The sequence below is a fragment of the Amaranthus tricolor genome, chromosome 3 (assembly GCF_026212465.1).
Source record: "Amaranthus tricolor cultivar Red isolate AtriRed21 chromosome 3, ASM2621246v1, whole genome shotgun sequence".
NCBI lineage: Eukaryota > Viridiplantae > Streptophyta > Magnoliopsida > Caryophyllales > Amaranthaceae > Amaranthus > Amaranthus tricolor.
In genome coordinates this window covers 31259270-31281446 of record NC_080049.1, presented here as the reverse complement: position 1 = coordinate 31281446, position 22177 = coordinate 31259270, and the positions used below count along the sequence as shown (strand labels likewise).

Genomic DNA, 22177 nt, shown 5'->3' with positions numbered 1-22177 from the left:
TTGGAGATTGTACTTGTAATTATTCATTTTAGTAATCCATGTATTTCTAATTTGGCCAATGCAAGGACATATTTTGCTCTCTCTACAATAAAATGTAAACTTTGTGATTACAGTTCCCTCCTTTTTTTTAGAAACAAAAATGTAAACTTTTCCAATTTGGAAAGTGGTTACTTTCCCTCCATGTAATTTCTCTCTCTACAATAAAATCAGATTTTTTTTTTATTATTTAATTATATCTACAATTAATTGCTCTCTCATTATTCCAATACAATCATTATTTCCCACTATTATATAATTAAAATAATACCCACTACCACCAAAGATTCTCTTTTTCTTAATCTTTGTGAAATACCCAAATAGAAAGATCAAATAGGAACGGAGGGAGTACATGTCAGGACATTTTTGTTTTTTGCCAAGTCGAGTCAGCTTAAGCTTCATCCTTAATGTAGCTGGCTTGACTTTTTTTTGGAAAAATTATGAAGTGATATTTCTGATTTTTACCATATGTAGCCACTAATCAAACAAATTTTGAAAAAAAATTCAAATTCAATCAAACAAATGCAGATAAATATCGAACAATAAAATTGCATATAACTTTTTCATTTTATTTTAATTTAAAAATAATAAAAAATTTAGTAAACTAGCGGCATTATGAATAATGAAAATATACAAAAAAAATAACTTTTTATATTTCAAGCGTATAAAATAAGGATATTGCTTTTAAAACAGCTAACGATACATAGTACTGTTTCATCATCATCAAGCACATTAAGACCATAGACACAATGAATGCTCCAAAGTGCAAACCTTTCGCTACCTTACTCTCACTCAACGACTTTTAAAAATCGTAAAACAATGTTTATCAACACTATTGACTAAAGATTATTTGTAATAACTTGTCTACCACACTTGACTCGTACGTCCAGAATAAAATATAATATAAAGATGACTTAAATTTGACAAAATTGAATTCTAGACCCTTAAATTCAAGACCCATATGCGATCCTACTCATATAGGAGTATTCTTTAAAATTCCAAAGTTGGAACTAGGGATAAGGATAACAACAAATTGGATCTGAACCGGGTCCAAGAGGACACAAATCCAAATCAAAAGAATCTAGATTCGCTGATCCAATTCATCAAGACCTAGATCTGGATTCAAAATCCAACAAGTTGAACATAAAAAATTTCTAATTAATAACCGTGATTTGTAAATCACCACAAAAAGACAAAAATAATAATCTTAAAATAAACAAAACCAAAAAGGATAACTTGAAATAACAAAACTCTCACCTTATCACATCTTACTACATAAAAGTGATTTATTAATTTTACAAATAATTCGTTATTTACTTGAATCTCCTGGATTCAAGATCACCGCAAAAGGCCACTTCCACTCTCGGTATAAAACTTGTTTTAGATTCCAAAATTTCCGAAAATTAATTAATTGTTAACACCACAAAGTTCCCCAAAACTCCACGAACCCTCGCAACAACAAAATCCCCCAATTTCTCTCTCCTAAATTTCATGTCCATCTTGCCCTCTCAACATCAAGGTTCAGCATCATCTTCTTCATCTATACCTTCCCAAAACCCTAATTTCAATCATGGATTCTCCGTTTCAGAACATCCACACATATCTGCTTCATCTCCACCGCCCCTTGACTCGATCCGGATCTCCGACCCTGCATCCGAGTCTCTTTCTGGTAATTGGGAGGTTTCCATGAAATTAGGCTTTTATTACCAACTGAAGTAGCGTTTCTTGTTCTTGTTTATCTTTTTTTAATTTGATTTTGCTGTTGCATTTATTAGGTTCAGTGGTTGAAACAGCACCGAATTTTACCGGATCTTCCGGAAAGGTACATTTCTTTTGATGTTTGTAGTTATGGGTTTTCTGAATGACCATTTATTCGTTTTCTGAATTTTAATGTGTATAGACTATAGGTGTGCTGTAAAATCTTTTACATGATTTTTGGGAGTCAATGGAAAATTGGAAATGATGTTTAAATTGTGGCTTTATTTATACTTTCAATTCACTAGGTTATGTAGTTTTGAACTTGAGATTTTTTTTGCTGCTGCTTTGTACTGTACCATATCTTTATTGGTGGTACTTTCGAACCTTCATATGTTTAGGTAGTGACTGAAAGAAAATGCATCAAATTTGTATATAGTCACCAATGCCATCGACTAATTGTTGTTTGCAAAGCTTTTTAGATCACAAATGAACAGTGCCATGCCCATTTGTTGTCGATATTAAAATGGTGTACTTTTGGTGGGAAAATCTTTTGAAAGTTTGATGGTTATGCGTGTTCTACTATAATCATCTCATTTTTTCCTCATAAAGTTTTTCCGGTGCATCATCATTTGGAGAAAGAACTTATTTATGATCAACGTTTCATTTCCACGAGAATGACATGGTATATTTCATGAAAAATTTACAATTACCATCATTTAGTATCAATAATCAAAGACTCCACAAGAACTTGCTAGTACTTGTAAACAATGATTGGTCTTAGTGGTTCTTAGTGTGGAGATTAGTTGAACTAAATCATGGTCATTCTAGTTCACTAGTACTTGGTAGCAGCGTACATAAAAATTGTCTAAGTTGCCCCAGTAGAAGTTCAATTGAAGCTTTATGATACTTTGGAAAGTATATTGAGCACCTCATATATGTATACTTTAGTCTTGTCTCATGCTGATGCTTGCTGCATTTGACATTATACGTCTACGCTTTCCACTATTGATATTTTGGTTCATTATTATAGTGACTCTGAAAGAGATGAAGGTCGTTGGGTGAGTTGATTTATTTATTTATTTATTTGTTTTTTATTAAAAAGAGATGTCAAATGGTACATCTTTAAAGAAATGATGTATGCATTTTAGTGGTCAAAGGAAATATAGACCGAGGATGTTAGATATGCTTTTAATTTGGACTCTTTGTATTCATTGGGCGGAGGGGGAGTTCATTGTAAACATCAACCTTATGTAGAACCTACATATACATTTGAATTGACCTTTAAGCTAGTAAATTAGCAAATGAGTACAATTGGTTTGATGTGATTGAGTTTTGTTTAGTTACAGTTCTTCAATTGGAACAATTTTGATTTGGACTTGGCGCTCAAATAAACTTGTCTATTGAATGCTCTGCAGCTTTACAGAGCTATACCTCCGAGTCTGCAGTAACATAAATCAAAATCTATTAAAGTGGTTTGATGTAGAGCTTATGTGTTGTTGGGCTAATTGTGAAATATAGATATGGCCTAGTACTAGTACAATCTTCTACGTGGGAAATGCTAAAGCTTATTAGAAGTGATGGCTTGTTCACTGTCAAAAATTCCAACTTCCAATTTTACCATTTGCTCCTTATTTTGATGGGCCAAAGATTTGTAGTTTTTTTGTTTCAGATTATAATGGACTATAGTAAATGACTCATTATATCTTGCACACTTTTTATTCATATGAAGCTGCACATGATGTTTACTACCAATGGTCAACCGACAACAACCTCTTTGTGAGTGTTATCTTTGTTAGGTACAGTTGCGTACATTTGACCTCCAAATTCTACCTTAGGTGGGAGCCATGTAATGACATTTGAGTAATGAAATATTAAGGGAATGTTGTTTTAGTTTTCTACCATCTAGAACTCATCTTTGTTCACAAATGTTGACTTCCATTTGAATATTCTGGTTTCTGTGCACAAGAGCACTAGTAATTTTTATGTTGATATGAGATACTGTAAATAGACATACAAAATAGTTCAAAATAGGTAGGGAACTTCATTTTTATTGATTAGGTGATTGGGAGTTCAAGAGCTACTTAATGCATGTGTCTTGAAGCTTTTTTTTTCATTTTTTTTGATGAGATATCACTTTTTTTATTAGGTGATCGGGTGTGGGAGTTCAAACGATAAGATGTCATGTGCTCATAGCGTCAACAGTAGAGTTCAATCTCAATCTATTCCTCAAGGAATTGGATCTTCCCAGTTTAGTGGGGAGGTTTCTGGTTCACCCCCAAATGGTAGGACAAGTGGTTCTGCGCGAAGAAAGTATCAAACGGTGAGTGGTAATCACTTGTTAAATTTCCAATACAATACAATCTCTCGTCCTCAACCAAGGGCTCCTCCAAAAAGGCCTCAAAAGGTTAAGCCATACAACAAGGATCTTTTCATTCAGGCCAACTACAAATTTGTTGTATTAGATACTGGGAGCTATACTGTGGAATCTATGGATCCTGATAAATTGCTGCAATGGGAGGATATAATATGTGTGAGATACTCAACTCCACACCCTATTCAATGTCCAATTTGTTTGGATACCCCTCTATGCCCACAGATTACCTCTTGTGGACATATATTTTGTTTTCCTTGTATTTTGCAGTATTTACTGATGGGTAAAGAGAATCATAAAGCAGAATGCTGGAGAAAGTGCCCACTCTGTTTTATGATGATATCTTCTCGGGATTTGTATACTATATATATTGAAAATGTTAGGGAGCACAATATCGGGGATGAGTTAGAATTTATGCTTTTAACTCGGAGGAAGGACTCATTTTCTCTGCATGAGAAGCTCAAAGGAGGGATGAGTACGAATTCATGCAATTCCTATTCAAAGTTCCTACTTACTTTGGACGTGGATCTCTCAGTTAGAGAAGCAATTTCAGCACTGGATAGTTGGCTTGTACGAGCTGACGCTGGGCTAGTTGATGACCTTGAGAAGCTTCCATATGTTTGTGCTGCTATGGAGCAGTTGAAACAAAGAAAAAAATATTGGAATGCTCGTCGAAATATTGGAGGCCGAAAACCTTGTGAAAATAATGATAGTGAGACTGCCAACGTATATCCTAGCTGCAAAGCAGCTGAGCCTGGAATTGGTACTTTGTCTCCTATTATGCATAATTCGAAGGGAATAGACAATGTAATGGCAGATGTTGTGCATGGAGGTGCATGTTTAATTCAGTCTTCGGACATTGATGAATATCTGGGAGGAAATGATGGGTCTTTGTCGTCTTCTTTTGATGAAAACAAGACCTCACAACTTCCGGTTGATGCCTCTGGAGATTCGAAGGAGAGGGAGTCATACAATTTCTACCAGGTATATTCCCTCAGATAATTATGTCAGAATGTTTATTTTCTGAAGCAGTAGACTGTTTATGGATTGCTCATTTTGGACTTGTGAGTAATCTAGCCTGGTTTGGATCTGATCAAATGTTAATGACGCTTTAAAAGATTCTTAGTGTTTTTTTCTTCTTCTCGTCTAACAGTTAATGTGATAATTATATTGTTTCAGGCAGTTGATGGACAGCCTATTATTCTTCATCCGCTAAATCTGAAGTGTCTTTTGCACCATTATGGCAGCTATGATCTGCTTCCTGAAAGGTCTGACATTTTGTCGAAGCGCATGCATTTTGTTTTAGTGAAAAGGCTATTAAATATAAGACATCCATTTTTATTCTATAAGTTCTGAGGCCCAGGGAGTTTTGTTGTACTTGTGATACTTATAGGATGTTGGGGAATGTCATTGGATCATATGGATTGGATTACTATCAGTGAGTGTCTTTTCTTTGACGGAACCTCGTGTGCAATTGTTTTGTGCATTATGTTTCCCCAAAAGGCATGAGATAACATGTTCAACATGGTTTTCTTTTGGATTTCCCATCTCCAATCTAAGGGCCTAAGATTTTTAAAGGTTTTAGTGTTTTTGGCATGTTAATGTCCCATCAGATTTTGTGGATAGGCTAAGATGAGTTAAGTGAAGGCATTATGTTGATGCCACATATTAATTGGTTTTTAATATTTTATCCCTTTTAGGCAGATTGACTATTTGAGGAATGCGGACGATTGAGAAGAAATAAAACCATTTGATGAATGTGTATGATGATTGCAGGGTTCACTTGAGATCACACACGTGGGAGGATTGGTCATTATTTTTAGAAGTTAAATTTGTTAGATCTGTACAAGTGCAGAATAGAGATATAGTGTCGTCCCTTTGAGACATGTTTGACCTAGATTTACTTGTGTGCTGAAGGTTTGGCCTTATCCTTCAAGGAAGTAAAATTGGAATATGTGTGATTTTCCATAGGTCTAGATTTGTTTCATAGGTGTGCTTAGAGGTTGGCATATTACTACGCTCATGATTTTATGCAAATTTTGGAATGTTCATTCAACCATTATGAGGAAATTCTTGTTAGTTGGTTTACGTTGTCTTTATGTGATTGTGAATGTTAGTATATGTCCCATTTTTAATCTGGTGTCTCATTTTGTAACTTGCAAGTATTTTGGTGTTGGTCTAATTGTTTATCTTTGGGTCTGGATCCATTAAAATGAGCAAAATTAAGGTGATTGCTTGTGCACTTCAAACGATTCTTATCTGTTTTAAAGTTTTCCATGGCTTAGAGTTCATTTTAGCTTATTAATGTGTCCCATTGGATGTTGGTACTTCATACTTTAGAGGGAATATGTGTCAATGCTCAAAATATCGAGATTTGATATCGATGTGAGTAAGTGACTTTGAGCATGTGCAACATGCACGGCCCTAGAAATAGAAGACCACAAATATTAATTTAATGATACATAAAAAATACTCAAGTATCTTGAAATAGAGGTGGTAGAAGATATTGATATGAAACATAAGGGGGTCTTCAAATATTATAAGCGCATAAGGTCTTGAAAATACTGATTTGTATATGCAACCATATTTGTACTGCATCCCTGCTTTACATCGCACCATATTCTTATTAAGCTGCATAACTTGCAGAGTTAGTGGAAAAATTTTACAGCTGGAGTCTGTTACCCAGTCAGAGGCTATGAGGAGGCGTTACCGTTGTGTGAGCCATTTTTCTTTGACGACCACATTCCAGGTAATACTACTATGTTTTACTGGGGGTATTCTTGGACGTGTGTCAACTCTAGTCATAACTTCCATTTTCTGTTGTTTCAGCTATGTGAAATTGACTTAAGAAATATTGTGCCTGCTGAAGCCTTGACCCCTTTCATTGATGAAATAAAGAAACGTGAAAAGCAGAGAAAGAAGCTGGCTAAAAAGGTATGATATCTTTGACCCCTCCTATTTTCATTGAGTATTGTTGCTTGGAAATGGTGATAATTCTTTTGGTGAATGAAACATGTGCTCGATGTAACAACCCAACTTACTGTTGACTGAGTAAACAAGGTCATTACGGGGTTTATTTCCCAAAAAACTCAAATCTCAATTCCAATACTTGAGCAAAGGGGTCATAAGCTCTAAAACATAGCTAATCAACTAGTTCTCAATCCAAACATCTATTTAAAACATAAACTAATCATAAAATTCACTATAAAAGTCCAACATAACCAATACAGTCTAGACAAATATACAATTACCAAAGCCTAAAACAAAACTACAAATTCTCACGTGCTCTGCTCAATATAACATCCTTGGAACTCTAATCAACTCTGCTAACCCATTGTTCCCGACTGATTCCGATCTGTAAACAATCTAAAAGATGGAAACAACAAGGGGTTAGGCTAAACTGAATGAGAAGTAACAATCCAAAATAACAAAACACAGTAATTCAAAACATAGGTTTAAAAGCAACATCAGTTTCCTAGATCTATGTGCGCACAGGGAGTCTAATTTGAGAGGTGCCCCATAGCTCTAAGGCTATGTCGCTCTCGGGTGAAGCCAGTCAAAATCTGAATGACAACTCGCCTCAAAATCAGAGAGTTGGGAACAATGTTCTTCAACTCCGTCAATGACCAGCTCGCAAGCCCGATTCATTGACCATATCATAATATCAACATAAGCAGTCACAACAACATTTGTCTCAAAAATTTTCAATTTCAAAAGAGCTTTAGTAAAAAGTTTATTTTCAAGAACGTAGTCTGGCCAGATCTCTTTTAGGGACTGTTACTACCCACCTAAGACGCTTCAAAGAGCTAAATCCATTTCTCCGAGATCACTAGAAAGGTACCTCGATGACGTCGCCTTCTGAAGCATAACAAACACAACATCACGACAGAGCGTTCGATACTACAATCTATGTTTATATAACTTATTGCATCTCCTTCTATGATTGTATCTTAATTCAAGCTTCTATGTTAATATTTCTAATTTTCAAAGATTTGCGCAAGTTTCTAACTCCAATCCCCAATATATCATCAAAATATTATAATCATGCTCTAGACTAGTTTATATTCTTGTAAAGATCATATGTCTCCACAACTCCCTTTGTATTTCTAATTCAAACACTTCTATGTTCGTTTAAACCCAAAACCAAGAATATTCAAAAGAATCCAAGAAACAAAATTAACAAACTATCCAATTAGAAAAACACAGCTAATTTATCCAATCAACTAATTATTTCCACAAGAACTCTCGATTCTTTCAAGAACATTCAATCATTCAACATTTTACCATTACCATAATTTTCTAATCCAATTCCATGATTTCCAACAATATATCCCACAGTCTCCATTTTCACTATTCTAGCATCTACTACAAGATCCTTATCTTTTAATTAAACAACATATATGATAATCTCAAGAGACCAAGCCTACTCACACTAATCTTCAATTAATTACCTAGTTTAGGGTGTGTGGAGAATGATAAAATAATTGGTAGAACAATGAAGAGAAAAGGAAGTAAAAAGCAATAAACATGACATGAGTATATATATATATATATATATATATATATTATAGTTGTAGAAAATAATTTCAATCTACCTTCCAAGCATAGATGTCAACAACCAAGATTCATCAATATTTAGGATATAATACATGGTAAAAGAATATGCAAGTGATAGTATGCCAATGAAACTAACCTTATATGAATAAGAACATAAATATTAAGGAAAAGAAAAGGTAAATCAAGAAGGATTTACCTTCTGTTTTGCAGCAGCAAGAAGCGAACAAAAAAATTCAGATTCGAAGGTTGATTTTTGGCTTGGATCTCGATGCCTAATCAAACCGAACCGAACCTCATTTGTTTCCCCCCATTTGGAAAAATTTTTCAGGCATGAAGGGGGTGGGCTGCTGCTTACTGTTTACTACTTCAATGGAAGAAGAAGACCCATAATTGTTGATATTACTTGAGAAATCCGATTAAAGATGGCTATGGTTTGATTCTTGAGAGGAAAAACAAAAGAAATAAGGAAAGGAAAGGATCAAGCAATAACACATAGTGATTAAGATTCGAACCTTACTCTTCACACCATCACTAGACAAGAACAAGGCCTCCATAAAAGCTTCGGTTCATCTGAAAATGGCGGCAAGAGGAAGGTTTGCCATGGATCTTGTGAGAACTCAAGGTAGAAGATGGTGGTAGTCTAGTTTTGCCCTAATTTCTGGTATTAGGAAGGAAAGGGATGCTTATTCTTATTTCTTTTTGGGTCTCTGGTTCGAGTACTGGGGAAGGAAATGAGGGTGTTTGCTTTGGTTCTTTTAAGGGATTAAGAACAATAAGGGTTTAGTTTTATGGACCAAACTGAAAGAAAAAGGGAAGAAAGGATTAAATTGAGATTATTTATGTTATGTATATTTAAGGTCATTCTTGTACTAATAATTCTCTTAAATTTGCTCATTTTAAAAACTAATTTCTCAAATGTTACACCCGAGCTATAAGTGTGGCGCATTGGCTCATTCATTTTGTTCCTTTATAACCTGAACCGGTTTTGGGTAGATCATTCTGAAGGATAAGGAATGTTCAATGGTTGACTTTACTTCTCTTGGAATCTCATCTTTCACTGGTAAAGAAGTTAAATAAAACGAAAGTAAAGAACAAGTTCATTATGTTGGTAGAGTTTTCTGATACTCCTTGGCTGAAATGGAAGTATGAAACAGCCATTAATATCTAACTGTTTGCCATCGTTTTATTTCATATCTTTTTTGCTGCTGTAAGCTATGTATGGAGGGTGCACAAATTCTCTTTTCCTTTTGCTTCAAGCAAATATTCATTGATCAAAATTCACAACCTTGTTAAGATTTCATTAATGCAGTTCTTGATTGGTTTTTCTGACTGTTGTAATGTCATTTTCTGGAGTATAGATAGCATGTTCAATTAACCCTTATGCAATAATTTCTGGGTGATTTAATCTTGAACATGGATTTTGACATTATTTTATGTTCTGTGATCTTACTATGTTATCAGACTAAGAGTTGATAAACTGAATGAATATTCTAATTTTTCTGTTAATCTTTGTAATGCAGGAACACGAGGATAAACTCAAAGCTGAATCTGTTCCTGCATATTCTCTGCCAGTTGCATATAACTACGTACAAGCTTCCTTTGGCAGCCCACCTACTTTCTCTATGGATGAATTTGAAGGTAAAAGAATAGCTTGGTTGTTTTACTGCTGCTCAAGTTTGTGAATCTATCTAGAATTTGTTGTTTTCTCATGTATTTAGGAACAGATTAATCTTATCATTAAATTTGGCATATAGTTTCTTCAGTTGTTATTGCATCTTCATATAATGTTGAATGTTAATGATGCTCCATACATCAGAAATTGATTATTGGTAGTTTTGTCAGTTTTGTTGGTCTTCCTGTCTTGTTCTCCCAATTTTTCAAACCTGGCAGTTCTACATAAAGACCCTTGTTTATAGTTAATCTTAGCAAGGATATGATGATACTTTCTCCATTTTTCAAAATTTGTAACATTTTTCGATTGGGCGCTATCACTCTCATTTGATTGGGTTTTGTGCTTTTACCGTTAGGAGAACTATAGTCGATCAGTCGTACGGATTCTTGTTAAATTCAATTCAACTCTATGGTTGTCAAATATTCTTTTGCGGTCTTCACCTTCTGTTACTAGAGCTTGGTTGTAAATCCGATTTTGGGGATCACTTGATAATAGAACCTCTTATGAAAAATTTTATTTTTATTCACCAACAAATTACAAGCCTTTCTTTTTTAGGAAATGTGAAATTTTCAGACATCCTACAATGGTATATGTGACCATCATTTTGATGGAAGATAGTATGACTTTGTATACCTTAGTTGCATTGTGATTAAGGCTTTGGCACTTTTTGTTGTATACCTTAGTTGCACTGTGTTTAAGGCTTTGGCATTTTTTGGCGTTGTTATACACCTTAGTTAAACTGTGGTTGAGGTTTTGGCTTTGTTTGGTGTTGTAAACTTTAGTTGCACTGTGATACCTACTTCTCTTCTGTTCCCCAATAACCTGTTTAGCAGTGTTTGTTGTGCCATTAGTATCTCCATTTGTATATCACCTATTTGCATATCTTTTCGTGTTAAATGTTGAAACCATTATTTCTTGGTAATCCGAAGTGCACTGTTTTTGTAATTATTCAGCTCTTGGAAGTTCTGCCACAACAGTAGCATCAAGCCCTCCCATTGAAGGACGACAATTGTTTTCAAGTGTTGCACGGCTGGGATTTGCAGCGGGATGCGATTCTCCTTCCTTGAATATTCAAGATGCTGCTCCTGAGGCTAATTCCGGAAGATCGAGTTCTTCTGGTTGTCAAAATGGTACTCTTTTAATAACTTGAGCCATTTCAATTTGCATAGGAATCATATTTAATGTTGAAAGTTCAAACTAACCATGAATCTGCTATGAACTTGGCGCTGCTAATCTTTGGCCTTCTCTAGTTTGCTAAAATGAAATTCTGAGCAGTTTTTACCCAAATGTTTTCCTTTAGCTGGAAATTGATTGCCACACTTGTAAAGGGAAAAGGTTAAGGACCTCCCTATGAGCAACCACTTTTTGCAGGTTGAATCTCTGACCAAACTAAGACCCTTGGTGAGCATGGGGTATGTGGGGCCCACTTAGTGGCACGAGGTAGTGAAATACTATGTTGTTAATGTGGGATCCCTTGCTTGGTTTTCTAGCTTAGGAGTAGATTTTACTCCAAAGTGGGGTTTTTTTTGGGGGGTAAATCTGGATGTTGCAAAACTAATCCAAATCCCAATTCCTCAATCCTATTCTTTTTGGTGTAGAGAGAACTTTCCAACTTTCGAGCATATAGCTAATCAGATACTCGGGATTTTTTTTTTCTTCTGATGCCTATAATCTTAGGCTCTAGTGGTATAAGTGTTTTGTACTTCAGACTGTTGTGCCGTCTATCTTCCATTGCAAAAATACTACTTTACCTTATGAAATTAGTTTTGCGTCTGATGTTAGAATTTGGTGCTTGCGTAGGGTCAACAAATGAAGGTGTTCGCTCATTTGCAAATGTAATATCCCGAGAGAAATCATCAGAGAATGTAGATACTCGCAAGGCAAATGAAATGACCAAGAAGGGAAAGAAACCAAGTCGAGTGCTCTTATCAACTGCTTGTGGTCGTCGATATTAGAAAGTACTTCCTCCTTTTCTTCGTATGTACTGGATATCGCCATATTGGGTTCTAGTTTAGTGTTAAGTATAAAATCGGGGAAATAAAAGAAAACGCAAGGTCATGTAGAAATACACCCCATCTATATGAATCCAACGGAAACTTTTGTAATGTGTTTGATGTGAGAATGTTACAATGATTTCTGATTATCAATGCGTGCCTAAAAGCTACAATGGAATCATCTGCTTTCGAGTGCTATATCCTTCATCCAACTGACACTAATTAACTCTATTTTGTTATAGCGGTTAAATCAATCAATATTATCTTTTTATTTAAAAGTATTTTTGATATTACGAGCCTGTTTGGGGAATCTTTTCCCTTAATTTAGCCATTTAGGAAAATATTTTCCAGGAACAATTCCCAAAATACTGTCCACATTGGACAACTGGGGAAAGGATTTTTTTTTTTTTAAAAAAATAAAACCACCACTTCAAGAAGCGGTTAACATAAAAAAAATTATACTAAACTGCTATTTCATTAAGCGTTTTGTGTTTCTAAGGAATTTTAAAAAAATATTGTGAGGGAACCGCCACTTGAAATGGCGATAATATGCTAAAATTTATATTAAAAGCAAATCGCCACTTTGAGTAGCGGTTATGCTGGCAGTACTTATTCAACATGAAGCTGCTGTGTTCATTCTTCCTTCCTCTCTTCACTCTCGACTTCGTCTGCTGGTCCTAAAAAAAAAAATTTTTTTTCTCTCAATCTCTTCTTACTCAAAAAATCACTCAATCAACTAAATTGATCAACAACATTGCAATTTTCTCTTTGATTACTTGTTCATTCCCATCATCAATCAAAGGTATGAATCAAACCCTAAATTTTTTTCCAATTTGCAAATTCATTTTTTTGTTCATCATTGATCTTATTTTGGCTTGTAATAGATTTGTTGATTGTTACTTTATCTTAATTTCATTGTTTAAGTATACATTTTAAACATTTTAGTTGAATTATATGATTTCTTTTGTATGCATATAAATAAAGTGTTCGGTGAAATGCTTCAATGAAAAGTTCACCTTTTTTGGAGTTAATTTAATTTATTTAGAATATATTCATGATACTATTATGATTATACTTCAATTTACTCAAAATTGTATGCATATAAACATTTATACTTGCCTTATTATACATATACATTGCCATGATATCATGATTTTCATGTCATAAGTTTAGTTTAGCCATTATTAAGCTACTGATTATATGAGTTATAGGATGCACATAATGTGCTCGATGAAATGCTCCTATGAAATTATACTACTTTTTGTCATATTTTATGCAAGAAATGGAGTATTATCCGGTTGTTGTGTATTTGAATGGGTAATTTTTTCATAATGGTGGTGATATGGTGTATAACAGGGGTTCTAATTCCGCTGTGATTTTTAAACATGATATGACCTTTGAGGGTTATACATATACATTGCCTTGATATCACAAGCTGATCGTTAGGAACATCTGGGTAATTCTTAACCATGATATGACCCTTATTCGTTTATTGTCAGGCATCATGATGACACCGGGCCCAGTTGATCCATCAGTACTTACGCTCCAGGTCACCCATTGGAGCGTAAGTGCGTGGGAGGGTATTGATCGGCTGTTGATCACTCGACAGCACCTATTGGGTACATTGGAGTGTGCTTGAGAGGGTTATGGAGTACGTTGAGGGATGTCGTTTTGGGGGCATTCATAGGTTGCTGGGTGGCGGGTTAGACACTGACCGAGCACTCATTACTGCCTTGGTTGAGAGATGGAGGCAGGAGACAAACACATTTCATCTCACCGTTGGAGATGCGACTATTACATTATAGGACATTGGGGTCCTATTAGGCTTGCCGTTAGATGGCACAGCGGTTATCGGTCGTGGGGACAGAACTTGGGCCGCCATAGTACTGAAGCATTTGGGGGTACTTCCGCAGAACCCTGAGGAGACGCAGATACTCACAGGATCTTCCTTGAGGCTGACATGGTTGCGGGATCATTTTAGTGAGGGCCCTCCTAATGATGTTGATGAGGAGACCATTTAGAGGCATGCACGCCTGCATTCTGTATTTGTTTGGTTACATCTTATATGCGGACGAGAGCGGTGATTGTGTCCAGCTCATTTACCTCCCCTTCTTGTCTAATTTAGATGAGGTTTCAAAGCACAGCTGGGGTAGTGCCAGCCTCGCGTACCTATATTGACAGCTATGCAAGGCATCCCGTAAGGGTGCTAAGGAGATAGGGGGATGTCTTTTGCTCCTACAGATTTGGTCATGGGAGCATATACTCATAAGGAGGCCTGATATTAGGAATGTTCGACCCCTTGGTGATGATGATCATGATGATGATGGTGGTGATTTTGAGCCGGTCCTAGGTACATAGCATCGTCGCGGCAGGGATTGTTTGAATTTGGCTTCTATTTCATACATTGTTCTAACATCAAACTCATGTTTGCAGTTGGCTTCGAGTACATCTTTCGAGGTCCCACGTCCCACGCAGTCTGGTTTATTATCGGGATTCCTTCGATCGACAGCGTGATGACCAAGTATCTCCATCACCGTCAGGTGTGTTGTCGCCATTTGTGGCCCCGGGATTCGTTTCCACTCCATCACATCCATCGCCACCCATCCAGGTTCAGGAATATCGACATCCCTGAGGTTGATGAGTCCACATCGACCTCATCTACCGGCAGCAAACAAGGTCGAGGGCTATAGATTACTTCACTTAGGAGTATGATGTCTCTTGTACGTATTGGACTTATTGCGTTGTAATATATATGTGTGTTTTCTTTGATAATGTCTTAATTTCATTTATATCTTTTATTATTTCGACCTCGTTGATGGATTATACTAATGATTGGTTGAGGTTGTGTTGGTTGAGACCTTGGAAGTTAAGTTTAATAATGTTGGTTGTGTGCAATTAAGGGAGGAAAGAAAACATGTGGAATATAGCAACTTAAACCGCTACATGGAGTGACAGTTTAATATTTTAAATTAAAAAAAAAATAATTGAAAATACAGACACAAGACCGCTACATGGAGTAACGATTTTATGGTAAGGGAAAAACCGCTTCTCCATGTAGCGGTTTTATTGAAGCATTTTTTTTAAAAAAGTCCACTACTAACGTGAACAGTACGTAGGAAATTATTTTCCCTCTTAGCGCATACTGGGAATTATTTTCCCAAATAGCATTATTGTGGAAAATGGCACCTGTTTGGGAAAAGTAGATCCAAGAGTAACATTTAGCTGAAGGAGTAGCCATTAGCTAATGTTTGTATTAGTAATTGTTAGTAGTTAGTTGATTATTTTTTCAAGTACAACGTTATACACGGTTGGAAATTGGAATATCAAATAAATGTTTTTATAATTACTAGACTAATTGCGAAAAACTACAAGAAAAATATAAAATGATACTTGCCAAGCAAAAATTATCTATAAACTCTGATGTGTGATTATTCTATAAATGACAAGTATAAAAAGAACAAAAGGAACATTTATAATAGTTAATTGACAAATATAAAAGAAGAAAGGGAACATATATAATAGTAGTATGTTTTTATAATCTAACATTAATTTAAATCTCACTATATATTTTGGCTCTTTTTAAATTAATTTTGTTTATCATATATTTTGATTTGACAGTAACATAATAACTTAATTATATATATGATTAGCAAGTTATAGTAAAAAAAATTCATAAATTTGACTTGACACAGTATTTTTCTATTTTGGATAAAAGATGAGCAAAAGGGAAATTGAGAGAAAGGAATTGAACAGATGATATCTTTCACATTTTATAATGAACAAATCTACCCTAAACTCCAATACAATGGAGAGATTTCTCTTCCTTTCCCTGCCTTCAAGAAATCTATCCTAAGTAAGGGCAACAATATTCATGGCTAGATGTTGTTCTTGAATATATTTTCCTATGGTGGATTGGGAGTAGTATCCTAAGTATGACACAATATCTAGACGGTCTTATGATGAGATTATTCATATTGGGCTTACCCATGTACAATTAGTGTGTTAAAGTGATAAATTAGATTAATAGGCTAATAATATGAACTCGTCTCATGGCGAGACAGTCTCATACAAAACAACCTGTACGTATGTGAATTGACAAATTAACAAAAACTAGACAAGACATTTTGTGTCTGCTCCTCTTAGGATTCTCTGAAATTCTAAATATGATTAATCGGGATGAAGATTAATATAGCCAATCATCAGAATGTACAGCAATATAACCTTAAATCTATCTAAAGACACAAGTCATGAACTCCCATAGTCTTGGAGCAAGAATGTAGAACAAGAATGGTTTATTTTGAAACAAGTGTAGGCAGAGCATCAGGCTCTAGGTGCCAAGAACATTCAGGTATACCATGGGCCTCAATTCCCGGGACTACAAATGCCTCGATACGATGTGAAAAACTAAGCATTTCCGACCTTGGAATTACTCGGTGCAATGCAAACCCGTCACTAAGTTGCTTTCGATAAAAAGTTTTAAATCCGGGAGCTTCTTCTAAGCTAGCCGTGTTCATGCCAAAAGGGTCTGTAAAATCAGAAATTACTTCAACTATTTGACAATGGCAATTGATAAGATTCTGTAGCTTCCATCTTATGTTCCAGTTTTTATACATTGCCCATATCTCACCCTTTTTCGGGTAAATTCTGAACAACATGTTCTTAGTAGTTCGGTCACAGTTTACCAAATGAGAAAGAGTATTCAACGGAAGAATCGAAACTCTGGAACCGAGTTTAAATATTCCACAGCCGACAGGCAACTTCTCTTCCATCCACGAAATTTCTTCGTTATCCATAGGATTAGGAATCGGCTCCAAAAACGTCACCTCCACTGCTCCACTCGGAAACACCTTATTTACTACTGCATATATCCTAGGCATCTTATCAAAACCATCGTAAAGTGCCCATACTTGACTTGCCAAAACATCTTCAGAAGTCCATTCCGCTTTTAGCGAGCCACTCCTCCTCGTATTCAACGATGATACGTGCGATACAGGACTCTGAGACGTCGATAGATTGATTGTTGAAACGTCTTGCTCAGACATTCCACCATAAACTCCAAACAATTTCCCGCCTTCTAGCTCATGTGCGGGAAGTTGATGAGAAAATTGATACAGGCAATTTGCAGGGACCGCAAAAGAACCTTCTAGACCGGTTTCAGACTGTCGCTTGTAAATGTGGTCGAACCCACCAACCTTGACTAACGGCATAACCAACACGCCCTCCTGATCAGAGTACGCTTCAAGAACCCGTACTATCTGTAAACTACATCCTTTTCTAGATTCGGGGTTTTTCAACCATTGTAACGGTTTCCAGTTTTTATAAATTGACCATACTTCATCTTCTTGCGGAAGAATCTCAAATTTGTCGTAAGTTGGATTGGCCGTGCAAGAAACCGAATGGGAGAAAAGAGTAGAATCAACCATAGAGTTCTCATCCTCTTGTAGGTCAAATAACCCACAAACCACCGGCATCCCAACCTCACACCAACTTATTTCATTTTCGGTTTTTGGAATTGGTCGTAGCCAAGTAACATCAAGCCTAAACGGAGCTTCTAAGACGTTATTAATGCGAGCATACTTTCGAGGCAAGTTTTCACCATCGTAAGCAGCCCAAATTTGGCCCGCTTCAAAAACTTTGCCCTTCTTTGACCCATCGATGTTGTAGATATCTTTGTCACTCTTAAGACCCGTTGTGACTCTTGAAAAAACGGATGATTTCTCAGGCGAAAGACCAAAAGATATGGGGTTTGCTGCATTATTTTCATTTGCCCGAGTTGCCTCCATCGAGGAAAAAACAGAATTCTGTTCAAAAGAACTGATTCCCTTATCCCATTTGTTCATTATTTCAGCACCCTCTAAATCATCAATTTCAGCTGTTAGATTTCTTTCACCTACACGTACGAAACCTTCTTCAACGTCTTTGGAACCGATATTTTCGCAAACAAGCGAACAGTTTAGTTCTTGATTCAGATTACAGTCAAAAGCTGCGCTTGTCAGCCTTTTTGAGTTAAATATCAAAGACTTTGGTGGGGTCGAAAGGACGTCATATGCATCGTGAACTAGCTTCAATGCAGAAACAGTCCCGGGAAATTCACCCTTAACCCCTTCCAAGAGGGCGGTAAATTTATTGTATCTCAATCTTAGTTGAGAAATCGTAGCTGCTGGACTAAGTTGAAGAACCCAGTACCAGTCCGTTTGGCCATCTAAGGTAGTTAATTCTGATGCAAATAAGATGTCACACACAGTTATCATCTGCGAAATATTTTTCGAACCTGGAAATTGATTGTGTAGTTCAAGAAGCCGAGATCTTGCACCCGCATAATCCTTTTCAGCAGCCATCCTCTTGGCAGCTTCAAGTTTTGACAGAACTTGTGATTTTTCTTCATCCATTACCAGGAGATCTTATCGTCTGCAAAATTAAGCATGATCCGAGCACATAAGACATTTTAAGAGCGATGCAAAATATACAAAAACACCATTATAAGAGTGATGTAAATATACAAAAACACCATTTGTACGTAGCAATTCAAAAAATTATCAGCAAATCAATATGGGTTTCCAGTTGCTAGTCGCGATATTTTATGATCCGAGGGCAACAACACATGATAGGGAGCCTTAATCTAAACTATGGACAGAAATATAACAATGTAGTTCCCTAGAAAACGGTTCGTGTAGGTTTTATCATCATCATCATCATCATCATCAGCCTATTATCCCTCTCGAAAACACGGTTTAGGTGAGGGAAGGTGACGGACAATCTATACCCGTACTCCCTTCAAAGGGAGTACTATAGGTATGTGATCAATTCATGTAGGTTTTAAACATAAAATAGCTCATATAAACTCATTTGAGCAAATTATAAATTTTATTCTGTAAAGTTATAACCAAAAAATTCCAACACAATGGGAAAACAGAAAAAGAAATGTGGATCACTAGTCACTACTCCTCCATCCCATTGAATTTGCTATATATGCATTGCAATATGAGAGCTTTTTGGAGCAAATGTAGCAAATTCAACGGGTCAGAGAGAATATTAATTAAAAGGTGAAAAATTGAAACAGATCAAAGATAAAAACAAGGTGTCTATGAATTCTTAGAGCATGCCAAGGAGGGGGAGGAGGAAATGCAATTAAATTAAAATGAAAGAATGATATTTAACAACATCAATTTCAAAAATTTCTCTATTTTAAAGCAAAATAGCAATACATTTGTTGATCATTATTAGGGTTTTCTTTCATAATAAACTATAGATTCCCTTTTTTGCTTTTAAGTATAAAAAGCCAATACCCATTAGTCCATTACTCCACTGGAAGCATCATATACATGTATTTCATACTTAACAAGTGAAGCAGCTTTAATAACTACAAACTTTTCAGACCCATAATTTAAAAAAATACTAATTACAAGCAAATTACAAATAGAACTAAAGGGTAGAAAGATGATTAATTGCCCAAAAAATACTACTTACAAGCAAATTACAAATAGAACTAGAGGGTAGAAAGATGATTAATTAACCAAAAAAATACTAATTACAAGCAAATTACTAATAGAACTAGAAGGTAGAAAGATGATTAAATACCCAAAAAAAATACAAATTACAAATAGAACTAGAGGGTAGAAAGATGATTAATTACCCAAAAAATACTAATTACAAGCAAATTACAAATAGAACTAAAGGGTAGAATGATGATTAATTACCCAAAAACTACTAATTACAAGCAAATTACAAATAGAACTAAAGGGTAGAAAGATGATTAATTACCCAAAAAAATACTAATTACAAGCAAATTGCAAATAAAACTAAAGGGTAAAAAGATGATTAATTACCCAAAAAAATCTACTGCGGGGAAAATTGAATAAGATATGAAAGGAAGAAGAATGTTGAACTGAAAATTTCAGTCGTACATAGAAGATGAATGCTTGTAGTTGTTGGAGTGAAAAATCACACTTTTTTTGCTGTCCCTGAAACGCTGTTAAAATTTATTTTTTTTTTTAAAAAAAAAAACATGGATTTTGTTAAAAGGGCACTCTACTAACTGATTTTCATTCCAAGCAAAAAAAAATTTATAGCAAGTTCCAGAAAGCAAACCAGATTTTACAGATTTTAGTTTCAAACCATCTTTTATGAACGAATTTCTTGAAAGAATTACTCTATGTTTTGTTAAAGGAGATAATTGTGATTTTAAGGCCAGAAGTGAAAAAAGACTAAGGAGGGTTGAGACTTACTGTGTTGTTTAATAAATGTTGTTATCAAACCAATGGTGAATGCAAAGTGCCCATCTTCCAAGTTCCAACACAGTTAACCAGTGAACTGCTGTATAAGTCTAATTTACAGAAAAAAAAAATGATGAAAAAAAATACGTATTAGAGTGTTGATTTCGATTAAATAAAAGTAGTTTATCAAATATATTACTCTCTACCAAGTCAAAAGCATTAAACGATTAACCATTTAATCCAAACACAAAAATCGCTACCTTTTATGCGATCATATTACGATCTGGTTGCGCACGACTAGATGTTAAAAATCACTGCAGAATTTAAATTGTCGTCACTTTTCGCTCGGTTGTTGGAATTGGACATATAATATGTCGTTGGAAAGCTCTTAAAGTCTAGTTTATAATGCCGTAAACCTTGCGTTAATAAGATTTTTCTATAGAAAGTTATGCCCAGAAGATTAAACTTATATCAAATTTCAGCACAAACAAACTTAAACGATTGTCATTTCTCGCTCGGTTATCAGAATTGGGCGTATAATAAATCATTAGAAAGATTTTGAAGTCTTGGTTCTAATGCCACAAACATTGCAGTAATGATTTTCCTATCAAAAGTTTTGGCCAGAAGAATTATCATGTATCAAATTTCAGCTCAAGCATTTTTTTTAAATTAACGATCGTTATCGATGCTTACTGAATCATTTTGGTGGTTATTTTTATTTGTCATTGTGTTTTTATATTGAATTTTTGTTTAAAAAGTTTTTTTAGAGAGAAATTAGAAGATAAAGTTATGAAATTTCATTAAGGGCACTATTAGAATTTCAATATATAAAAGGTGACTACATAATAAAAAAAGTGACGAAGTATAATACTCTTTATAAAAGCATAAATGATTTCTGACTCAATCTAATTTTTAAATTTAATTTAATATAGATAATCCATGCAAATCATTAGAATATAAAGTACTTCTATATGATTATTCCTTTTTATTTGTTTTTTCGTTGGATATTTTTCATCCCACCTCTTAAATGTCGCTATCTTTTTTATTGTGTTGCTACTTTTAAATGAAATTATGGAAATGTCTTTGAGTACATTTTCCTTATAAATACTCTCGTACCACTCTACAACACTATTATCTTTCTAAAAAAACTTACTTTTAAAAAATTTGTGGATTTAAAGTTTAGGAACAAGAAATTCAGTCCGCAAACGACAATTTGAGATTCAAATCAAATATTGTGAATTAATTATAATAAATTTAAAATTAGATCCAGTCACCCATTTCATCCGACTCACAACACTATTTTTTTAATTCAATTTGCAACGAAAATTCTTGTAAAAAGTCGTAACCGATACTTACTAAATCGCTTTGATGACAAATTCATCAGCTTTTTTGTTCGCTGTTAATAACAGTGAACAAATAATTGACCTTAGTTTTGACATAGAATTTTACAAAGCTTATTTTGAGAAAATTTTTTCTTAAAAAGCTCATTTCATTCAATTTTTCTACAAATGTTCTTCTACAATCTTACATGAATTTCAAAGATAGCTCTAATTAGTTGAGTTGGTTTACATGCGAACTTAAAAGCTAAGTTGGTCGCGACAACGGATGATAATGGGAATGAATTTAGACGGAATTC

The 22177-nt window shown here is 34.9% G+C and overlaps 2 protein-coding genes across 4 annotated transcripts; one reads left to right on the top strand and one right to left on the bottom strand.

The window, feature by feature from the left end:
* Window positions 1-1386: 1386 nt before the first annotated feature.
* Window positions 1387-12509, top strand: LOC130809206 (uncharacterized). The gene is made up of 9 exons (XM_057674878.1): window positions 1387-1705; window positions 1812-1858; window positions 3881-5089; window positions 5285-5373; window positions 6752-6854; window positions 6935-7039; window positions 10183-10300; window positions 11288-11464; window positions 12135-12509. Exons 1-9 carry the CDS (start codon window positions 1528-1530, stop codon window positions 12287-12289), a joined length of 2181 nt encoding a protein of 726 aa, XP_057530861.1. The 5' UTR covers window positions 1387-1527; the 3' UTR covers window positions 12290-12509.
* A 3967-nt stretch (window positions 12510-16476) lies between these two features.
* Window positions 16477-20700, bottom strand: LOC130809207 (uncharacterized). Of its 3 annotated transcripts, none has more exons than XM_057674881.1 (3): window positions 20554-20700; window positions 18600-18736; window positions 16477-18218 (listed from the first exon to the last, which is right to left on the bottom strand). In XM_057674881.1, exons 2-3 carry the CDS (start codon window positions 18715-18717, stop codon window positions 16621-16623), a joined length of 1716 nt encoding a protein of 571 aa, XP_057530864.1. In that variant the 5' UTR covers window positions 18718-18736; window positions 20554-20700; the 3' UTR covers window positions 16477-16620. The 3 variants fall into 3 exon arrangements, with proteins under 3 accessions (XP_057530864.1, XP_057530863.1, XP_057530862.1); XM_057674880.1 differs by adding an exon at window positions 20155-20297 and having other exon boundaries at window positions 16477-18736; window positions 20554-20676; XM_057674879.1 differs by having other exon boundaries at window positions 16477-18736.
* Window positions 20701-22177: the final 1477 nt, after the last annotated feature.